The sequence below is a fragment of the Galleria mellonella genome, unplaced genomic scaffold, assembly GCF_026898425.1.
Source record: "Galleria mellonella isolate WM207_F2 unplaced genomic scaffold, CSIRO_AGI_GalMel_v1 utg171, whole genome shotgun sequence".
NCBI classification, from domain to species: domain Eukaryota; kingdom Metazoa; phylum Arthropoda; class Insecta; order Lepidoptera; family Pyralidae; genus Galleria; species Galleria mellonella.
Window position 1 is genome coordinate 5,451,050 of NW_026442014.1, and position 11,047 is coordinate 5,462,096.

Below are 11,047 nucleotides of genomic sequence, written 5' to 3' on the forward strand. Positions count from 1 at the left end.
TTCAAATATCGATAAAAGATAAATTTAAATTTACGATACATTTAAAGATACGTATAAATGGTTTGTGATACGTAACTGGATCGAACTATATATTCATTAGAAATAGTAGCAGAAATAAATGGATGCAAATAATAAATAAAATAATAACTAAGTCTATGAACAATAGAGGGTAACTAAAATTTATCTATCAATAAACGCGCGGCTGCCTTTATAAATAAATTAGTTGGATATTGTGAACAGGGATTTATATTTTATATATCAATTTTCTATATAAAATTTTATATATCAATTAAATAGCTAAATTTATTATACTAATCATCTTTATTCAGTGATGTAATACTGTATTACGTCAGAACAGTGCATAGAACCTGAACAAGGTTCAGTTGACATCACACTCGATGATCTATTGTATTCAAAACACGAGCATTATATATTTTTTTAAATTATATTCATAACTAATAATATTAACAAAAAATAATAACTCTGCTAGACAGTACCATTATTTATGCTAAGATTTATAGCTACATGTAATGTTTACAGGATGTTTCCCCATTAGATGGAACGACGATCACAAAAGTGTTGCAGGCAATTAGTGGGTGCAAGGGGCTGAGGACTGCTCTTTATCGCAGTCGATGAGAAAGACTTATGTTCAGTAGTGGATAATCAACTCATGGAATAATGATGGTGACGGTAATGTTTATCTATAACATTTAACATTATTATTTATATGATCTTTTTAATATTTGTATCTAGCTGTTAAATAGAATAAAACAGGTTACTGCTTGCCAACACTTATAAAAAAAATTAAATGTCATTACATTTACAATACAAGTTAACTGAAACTGTTATTTTCTTTCTGGCACCCTTATATCCAACACTAGCCTTAGATTATACGTCTAGCGTAGTTCTTCTAGTGGTTTCTTACGTTTCTTAAGAATTATGGTATGTTGTTCTATTCGACACATCGTAAATGAAGTCTAAAATTATATTTATATTTATAAACAAAGAAATATATTACAAAGAAATGCTAACGCTAACTTCAGAGTAATTTTCGAGATTAATTTTTGAAAATAGTTTTAAGGAATAATATTTCATAAATATCAATGCAAATAAGTACTAACTTACTAATTTGTAAAATTGATGAGACAATTTTTTAAAGCACGCAGTACAAAATCATTGATATTTACCGTCTTATTCATAGAGTTTTTTTATAACATTATGGTTTACATACGATAGTAAAATTCATTCATTCATAAAATTACTCTTACTGATCAGTAAAAAATCAATTTTATGATATATAGGCGTATTGAGCTCATTGGTGCGAAACAAATAAATAAAATAACTATAAAGTAACAATTTTCTTATTACAAGATAACTTTCATTCACACTTGTTATTTTCTCACTATGAATAAGATTTTTTATCAGAGTATAAATTACATAAAGGCCATTCAAATAATTAAAAAAAAAAAAAAACTTTTCAAGCGACGAAAATGAGGAGGTTCTCAATTCAAGTGTATGTTTTTGTATGTATCGATTTTCGTTATTTTATTTTTATTAGAAATCGATTAGTAATGATTAGGGTTTACTCCTATGTTCGTCCAACATTAATGTTGTTATTATTGAAGAAAAAAAAAACAGTTTATTTGCATAGCAAAATCTCATTTTATTAATATTAGAGATATTAACATTTTACGATTAACAATTTTAAGATTTTATGCAATAATTAGTTGGAGTAAAATTAATACGGGACAAACATAATTTAATAATTGTAAAATTAATGTTAAAATTGGTTTAGAGTTGGCGAAAGTATCGCGTAATACACACTCTAAATATTTTTTATGCAACTTAGAATGGCAAACAAATTGGAGGTCCACCTGATGGAAAGTGGTAACCGTCGTCTATAGACATGAGCATAACCTATCAGAGTACACTGTTTTGCCTATGATACTCTCTATGCGTTGCCTGAGGACTCAGGTGTTATTTCTCTGTACCCTGTAAATTCACTGCCATATCCCACCCTTCAAACCGCAACACAGGCATGCAAACAACTGCTTTACGTTGTTAATGCTAATGAAATAAGAAACTTCTTTTAAAGTCGCTTGAAAAATATAAAATCCGATGACTATCATTAAAATCACAAATAATACTATACTATATCAAACCTAAAAGTTGGGACAGGAAAGAGCGGCCGGGACAATAGGAATGGCAAACAAAAGCCAGAGGCGGATGGCGAGCGGGCTGCGGCTCGCATATCAATCAGCCTCGACTACTGACAGGCGCCCATTGCTATCGTACAGTCGCCTTGGAAAGTTAATACACATATGGATGAAATCCCAATAGAATTTGAGAACCCTCGTCGTCCCATACCTGCTTTCAAAGCGTATTGGAGAGAACGTTATCAATTTACTGAAGGCGATATCTATTAAAGAAAGCGATTCTAAAGCACGAAAGAAATTAGAGATGGAAGTTGTGAGATATCTTGAAGTATTATTAAACTTATCTACATAAGATTAGCCTAAGTACTAAATGGTAGTTCTTAATTTTTTTAATGTGTGAATATGGAATGGTAGTCACTGGCTGGCGGGCTACCAGTAAGCGACGATGGATAAGGAAGAAATCAGATTCGTTTAGGATGGTTTCTACAAGGAAACGCATAGAAGTCATTCTAACAGATGTTGCTAGCAAAAAAGAATTACGACTATTACTACCAATCGCTTCTCCCTCAAAGTATTTCTTTTTTTTTAAGGGTGATAATGGAATAGTAACCCTGCCTGCACTATCGGTATCCGTATGCGGGACACAATTTATGATAAGTGAGGATCAGCAGCAGTAGGTCAATTCAATAATAATAAAGTACAATGATTTCAAGAGGAAACCACATGGAGAACGACCTGATAAGGTTTATTGCTAGCAATAGCACTGCTTGACTCATTACTAAGAATAAGGGATTCTTAGTATTTCTCTAGAATTTCTTTATTGGATGTAATATTTTTCATCTACATTAAGACTAAAAATCTAGTTTTCATGAATAACAGGAATATATTGATTGATTAGGATAAAGGAAATCTATAGATATGCCCTTCTTCATCATTATATCAGTAGTTATCTGTCCACTGCTAAACATAAACCTCCCCCTATTGGGGGGTTTTGTGAGTAGTTGCTACGCTTGGTAGCAGATTAGCAACCACAATTTAGCTTTGGTTATGTTTAGAGGGATGCTACTGTCCATTCTTCGATCATTAAGTTCCCTTAGTAACCCCTTACGAGACCCACGGGAAAGGAAGGGATGGCGTATTCTATGCCTAGGCCACATGGCGGATATGTCCTTCTCCATCCCAAATACTACGTGTAAATCTATTTTATTCTAAAATGACTACTGGTTTAGCTGTAGGCACTAAGAGGTAACAAATAAAATTTATCATTTATAATATTAATAAAAAAATTCCTATACATTTAACAAATATAAATTTATTGTACCTATAATTTTTAATTTATTTAAAGCATTCGCAAAGACCTACGCTCGTTGTTACCGAATTAGGAAATCGTTCTCCATAACTGTGCATAGTATTGTGATTACTAACGGTTTTATTGGCTAAAAATATTGAAATATTTTAGTCATGTATTAAAAAAACAACAACTTTTCTTTATCTATGGTATTAGCCTTGTAATATTTTCATTTGCTGGGTTAAAAATAACAAGTTGTAATAAAATAACATGACGGCCGTGTTAATAATTAATATAAAAAAGCCTGAAGTGAAATTTTAAATTTAGGTTCAGATATTTTAAAATAATAAGATTAATATACAGGTTAATAAAAATAATAGAAATAAGAACACGCTTTAGATTCGGGTAGATAGTGTAGGGATTTCAATTCCTTTTTTTTTTAATAAAATATCACTCCTGCAATTGCTGACAATGTAGTTTTTTAAAAGTGAAAGAATTTTTAAAATAGAATAAGTGTTTTTTTGAGTTTATCCGTTATAAAAAAAAAAACACCAAATTTTCCTCTTTATGATTATACTTTATAGGTTAGAAGTTAAAAATCTTCATCTTCCTCGTACCAAATATCGAAATATGTTATTCAAATTTCATGCAGACGAGGTTGTGGACAAACGCTGATAGATATACGAGTGTAATAATAAAGTTTTGCAGTGACTCATATTGTCCTGAAGGGTGCCAATTGGCGAGAGATTGAGGACAATACCTAAAGGCTGAATTGGTAAGGCATTGCCCTAATGCGTGTGAATAATACAGTGGACAGAGCTTGTTCAGGAAAGTCTAATTGTATTGTTTTTTTAGGTAAATATATTCACGACTTTATTTCAGAAGGATGTTGTGAAATCAACATATCTGTATTTCTTTAAACATTACTATTGTTTGAATGTAACGTATTTGCAATAGTTGTAAAGGGCGTTATTGCTGAGCGCTTTTGTAATAATACATAGCTGATACAAAGTACTTAATTTAGGTTTATCATGAAATTAATATCAAGAGATAATTTTTTCAAAAACATTCAGTAGCATCTCTAAAATTAAAAATAATGTATTTAAATACTATTGACTTTTATTCTCAACTTCATCCGCCTGACTGACAAATGTTTACTGACCGGGATTTTTTTTTGTGGATGAAAATGGAATGGTAACCCCACCTGCGCTAATGGGATACGCTGGCGGACCACCAGTGAAGGGTGATGGATGAGAATGAAAACAGACCAGTTAGCCTATCATGATGAATTCATCAGGAATTAACCATGATAGTTTCCAGGGGGAACCACAAGGAGGTCGATCTCGTTGGGTATATTGCTAGCAATGGGATTTTAGTCTCCATTACTAACAATTTCCCCCACTGACCGGGATTAAAGATAGCCTGTTCTCCATTCCATTATTACTTGTATACCAAATTTTATAGTGATCGGTTCAGCGGTTAAGACGCATTAAGGTTAAAAATTTGCACATTTATAATATTACATAGATTATGTATTCGTATACCTTAGGATATCCAATTTTACATCCCACCTTCATTCATACAATTGCATACATTTTCCTTTCATAATATACACATCCTAACAATAATATCCTGCCATGCCGTGTTACAAATGCGCTCAATATAGTTCCTTGACGGTGTTTACCAATACTAAAGAGTTATTAGAAAATTTAATTATAATTAATGTCCGAAATCTTTGCACGGAATCGAATACACTATCTTTGTGGTACTTGTGCATTGATTTATATGTATATAAACTACTATAAGAAGACGCTTTATTGGCTGTAAATAAATTTATTTTTATAAACAGGCATTTTCCCTATTGTAAATCGAAACCGCGACCTTTGTATACAGATGACCTTTTACTAGGTCAACTGAGTTGACCTTGAACGCGACAAATTGGGTACCATAAAAGAACCGCTAGTTATAATAGATTAATATTAATGAAACAAAAGAATAAAGAACGGAGCAACCGTCAAAGTAAAACGCCTAATTGTTATAATTTCACGCCATTAGGTAACAAAAGTCAATAGCCAGCTGGGTGGTTAAAATAGCCGCTTTATGCGAATCACATTGTGTTTAATTTTATTTCCATTACCTAGACTAGTTTGACAAACATCTCGTCCGCTGCCATATATTAGTATTTTTATCGATTGGGTTCATTATAATCTGATTTTTTAGTAGTTTACTACCTAATATAGTAAATAATTTTTATTTAATTTGGGAAACAAACAATTTCTTATTACAGTTGAAATACATTTAAGTAACACAAAAATTTGCGACGTTTTCTCAAGTATATAGAGCACATTCAACATTCACAGTACCAATGCAAATGTAAATTTGTCTTGTACATTATAATTTGAAAAGAGTAACTTGAATTACTTGCGGGTTCTCAGTAGATAACAACATCCCGAACCTGTCTGTACAATCGTACAAAATTGACAATTTAAAAGAGCTTGTAAACAAGACTATTTGAATAAAGATTATTTCTAATCTATTCTATTGAATAAACAGGAATAAGCAGTTATAGCAAATATTCTCATTATCTGTTTATATGAAATGAAATTTATTTGCCAGAAACATTGTAGACGTTGCAAGATGTTGCATTTATTAAGTTTACAAGATGTCCATTACGTTTCGTCCTATTAAATGACATGCAAATATTAATCACTGAATTTACATTTATTTGATGTTAGCAACTTATAGCATTGTGTAATTTTAATATACTGAACAACTGAATAAGTTAGAAATAAAATAAAATTTATTTCTAACCTGTTCAGCTGTTTAAACGTACCCGAGTAACTTACGTTTAAAGTACGTATTATATTCATAATTATATTAGGATTATTAATTCTAATTAGCAAAAGAATAATGACAGATCTTAATAGTGTGTTTCACAAAAAAAAAAACCAACTTGAATTGAGCTAAAACCAGTTACTTGGATTTAAAAATTAAATTACTTAACCAATTTTGATAAAATTTTATGAGACTAATCTATAAGCATACCAATTCAGATAAAAAAGATAAGTCCAAATTGGTTTACAACTGATGGAGTTATGAGGTAACAAATATAGAAAAATACAAACGAATCGAGTCTCCTTCTTTTTGAAGACGGTTAAAAGTTGTAACTGAATAATGTATGTACATTGAAGATATTTAGAAAAATTGGTGAAAGGGGTTGTAACAGAAGCAATAGAAGTCTTAACAATAATAATTAAAAATTTTATGTCTGTCTGTGTTTTTTCCGACATCATGGTAAAGTTACTGCAGCAAATTAAATAAGATTTTCATTGTTATGTTCCTGAAGGTGCAACTTAAAAAATGGTGTATCTAGTCCTGAAATCCGTGTCTATGAAGTAGTGTGCAAAGAGCTAGTTTTCGATAAAAACAATATTTTATAATTTTTCCGTTTACTACTTCTTCTTCCAACCTTTAATCTCAGCACTATCTAAGGACTGATTTTCTTGTACAACTGCGCTAGGATCGTCTGTCCTGGGTTGTTATAGGAACTATGCTCCGTTTTTTCATCTCCATTTCGCTTTCTACTATCTATCTATCTATCCTATTTAAGAGCTGCGCTCTTGTCGGTGGAGCTCTTGCCACTCACTACGAAATTATAAAAATCAGTAACTTTACTCTTTAATGAGAGAAACTTAGATTAGTGACCTAATAACATAATAAAGTAAATATATGACTCGAAAAATTAAAATGTCCATTTTGTTATATTCGTTTTTTGTTAGCTTATTAATTAATTATATTCGCCCTTCACGCCAGATCGAGCTCACGTTCGTAGGTAATATAATATAATAAATACTATGAACAGAAAGGTGAATGTTCCGACACAAAGAGGAGTAAATATTTTGTGGTCACGTTTCTTACTTCCCACAGTTGTTGGTGGAATAGCATCTAAACTTCTAATAAGTATAGATAATACAAGTTTACTTTTATTCTGCGCTTATCCTGTCTCGTATTTTACTAAACTAGGTGTTATCTTGCGGAAGACCATATCACTGGTTATTTGTTTAGAATTATTTTGTTTAATTCCGTTACAATTACATGCATATTTATTGTGCTAGCGGAATTAAAGAAAATAATTCTAAAAAAATTACCAGTATCCCGTCTCGGTTTAATCACCATTATCGTATATTGAAGACTTTAGTGGGGTAGCGGTTTAACACACCGCCCCACCTTCCGACGGTCATTGGTTGGAGCACCATATAATACAAACATTTGTTTTAATAAATATATCTGTTAGTTGGTCTGGGTGTTTAAGTGATAAATTGTATATTACCTATTGTACTAGCTCTGCTTAGTTTGAGACTAGAGGGCGCTCTGTAATAAATTCAGTTGTGGTGGTATATTATCGGTTTTTATGGTTTTCGGAGTAGATCGAAATAAATAAAATTAAAAAAGGTGTTGTTTATTGAAAGGATTCAAGCCTTAACTAAATCTTTAAATCAACTCATCCATAACATATATTTTGGAAATATTTTCATTAATTTAAGGGTGAGATCACTGAGTTTCCATCTTGGTCTGTTTTGAAAATTCAAGCATCAATCAGTATAGTAAGTAATCGTTGTCTGAAAAACTCTTCTGATTAGATATCACACCCTACGTAAGTCTAGTTATGCGCAAGCGCACGAGAAGTGTTGTAATAAGTATGAAAGGTGCGCGCTCAATACAGCGTAACGAAACAATTTTGTATAAACGCTAAAGGTGTTTCCTATATCTTTTGTCTGTATTAACAAAATGGTTAGGCTACAATCAAAAACGCCGAAACACTTTACCTAAGGGTCCGACATGATTAAGAGTCGACCACCACGGAGGTCATTGACCTATACTCGACACTATGTATACCATGTTTCTGTAATCTATGCAATAAAGACTGAATGGATAGTAATAATACCAATACAGCAAACAGTAATGATGAACTAGATTTATCATACGGACGAATCATAAGTCAATCGTGGGCTATAAGCTATCGTCCTGCCAATTCTCCTCCAGATTGGTATAGCAGCTTATCAAAAACGTAACAAATAGACAGTTGGCAGACAGACAGTTTTGTCATTACACATTGATGAGAATCCAGGATAGGCGCATGTTGACAAGCGTACCTGTGATTTGATTTAGAGGTTACTCGTCGTAGTTTCCAAACGGTTATTCTGATTTCGACATTTTTATGACTTTTTTTTTTATTTCAATGGGTCATCATTCAATATGAATTGAAGATCAGCCATGTCCTGAAACAATGATCTTAGACATTTGACTAAATATTAGAGTGTGGATTCAAACTTTTTGGTAAGCTAACATGGAAATATTTCCTAGTTGTAAAATCCGTCCTAAGGTAGTGTTAAGCATATTTAAATATAATTACATCTTTGGGTTGAGCCAATATCCAATTTTTAACAACAGAAATTTCGATAAAAAAATCTTTTGATAACATCTCTGCAGTTGTTTTTTTTTATGGAACTTAGAATGGTAAACAAGCTGACGGCCCACTTGATGGAAAGTGGTAACCGTCGCCTATAGACATGAGCAGTACGATGGACATAACAAAGTATACTGTTTCACCTATGATACCGCATTGCCATTCATGAGGATTCGGGTGATATTCCTCTGTTCCCTGTAAATTCACGTCATCTCCCACTCTTCAAACCAAAACACAGCCATGCAAACAACAAATGCTTCACGATAGAAATACGAGTGGGACAGAGGTATCCAAGCAAACGAATTTTGTAGTCTCCCTCTGATAAAATAGTTGCAGTCTTAGAGTTACGACTCTAGGACGTACCCCTGGGCATGTGACAATTATGAGAGATGGTGCTGTGTACTTGTAATTGAAATGAAATGTATATAAAGTGAGTATGTCTTTTTAATAATACAAAAGAGAATGTTTGTTACTTAATTTACTTGCTTGTACGAATTTAATTAGTGTCTCAGAATATTTTTTATCCTAATTCATGTGAGTAATACAGCTAGTGATCCGCATATTTGATACAACTCGCTATGACACAAGTGTGAAGGACGTGAAACGCGTCAAATAAAGTTAGGTATAATAAGCTATCTAGGTATATATTTTTCTAAGTCGTCATTTGTAATTTTTTTCTGGTTAGACGGCAATTGAATGACAAGGTCACGCGTCTAGATTTGTTACTTCAAATAGATACGTTGAAGTGATTAAACTGGTTTAAAGAAAAATCTCACGATCATCATAAACCCAGGTTTAGCGTAAGCATGATTAGATAATAACTTTAGATAAGTGATGACAATGATCACATGTAACATGTTTCTTTTGGAAAAAGATTCAGTTGCGCTTATAAAGCTCTCAAAAAGATATAGATTTACCATTTATAAAAAGCCTAGCTTTACCCGCGACTTCGTTCACGTGATCGGAAGATGTTTATTGATAGGGATAAATAGTAGTCTTGCTTTACTACATATAATTGTCTATACCAAATTTCATAGTGATTGATAAAGCCGTTAAGGCGTTATAAGGTAACAAACAAACTCACTTTAACATTTATAATATTTGTAAGCATTACCAGATATTGTATAATTTGTTTCACAAAAAAAAAAAACACTTCAATTGTGGCAAAACCAATTATGATTTAAAAACTGAGCCCATTTTAATATTATTTCTATGGGACCAATCTATAAGTATACCTTTTCGGGTAAAAAAAGAATTTTTCAGTCAGTGACTGACACAGTTATTAGTTAAAAAATAAAATGCAACCGAATTGAGAACGTACTTTTTCCGGTTCATCAATAAAATAAAACGCTTTATCTTAGGCTAACAATAAGGTGATTGAGAGTAGGTTGGTCAATAAAAAACAGATAAAAATCATTTAAAAAATCTTATTGTATTTTTATAAATTTGAACTCTATGTATTATGTAAGTTTAAATACGAATTAATGAACAGCAATTGAAAACAATAAACGTGTCATAAGAAATTGTCTCCTCCGCAGTCTTCAATCAAGACAAATTGTAGAAATCGTTTAGACAATATCCGGAAAGTGGGTTAATTCAATAAGGTTATTTGCAAAAACACCATAGCAAGTAATCGATTTTGTTTACAAATCATTTATAATTATAATAATAACGTTTATAGCTTACCAATAGCGGCAGCGCGTCGCTCGCTTTTCGTGCTACACTTCCAAAACTTCATAGCGTATGCCGAAGGTCAGCTCCAAGATGACACTGCGCGCGGCCGGTAAGGCAACCCGTCATGATCAAACTGGCCGCTTCGCCAAAACAATGTCTTTTGTTTACAAGTGGACGACGCGAGAATTTATTAAATTGCCGAGTGTAGTGGCCGAGTGCAGAAACGGAACCCAATCAGCCGAAGCAACGCGAGTGCGATGAACGTATACCCCCGACAGACAATCTCCGGTTGTAACGCAGCACCGACTCGACGCCGGAACGCGTGGGAGCCTCAAAAGTGCTCAGACCGTATCACGTCTCCAATCCAAGTTCTACCCTATTTACAATTGAAAGGAATATAAATAAAAAATATGCTCACATCTGAAATCTTTTAATAGACCTGTGAGCGGCATTTTCAGGACT

At 32.5% G+C, this 11,047-nt stretch overlaps 1 protein-coding gene across 2 annotated transcripts in view; it reads right to left on the reverse strand.

Moving 5' to 3' along the window:
* LOC113518378 (guanine nucleotide exchange factor DBS-like) overlaps positions 1–11,047 on the reverse strand; it is a 145,727-nt gene that overhangs the window by 118,603 nt on the left and 16,077 nt on the right. Inside the window, exon 1 of one of the 2 annotated variants that reach the window (XM_026903273.3) lies at positions 10,598–10,867. The exons of the other annotated variant lie outside the window; for it this stretch is intronic. Within the exon in view, the coding sequence (XP_026759074.2) occupies positions 10,598–10,649 (52 nt within the window). The 5' untranslated portion in view covers positions 10,650–10,867. Of the gene's footprint in view, positions 1–10,597; positions 10,868–11,047 lie in introns of those variants that run through there. 2 annotated transcript variants of the gene reach the window in all.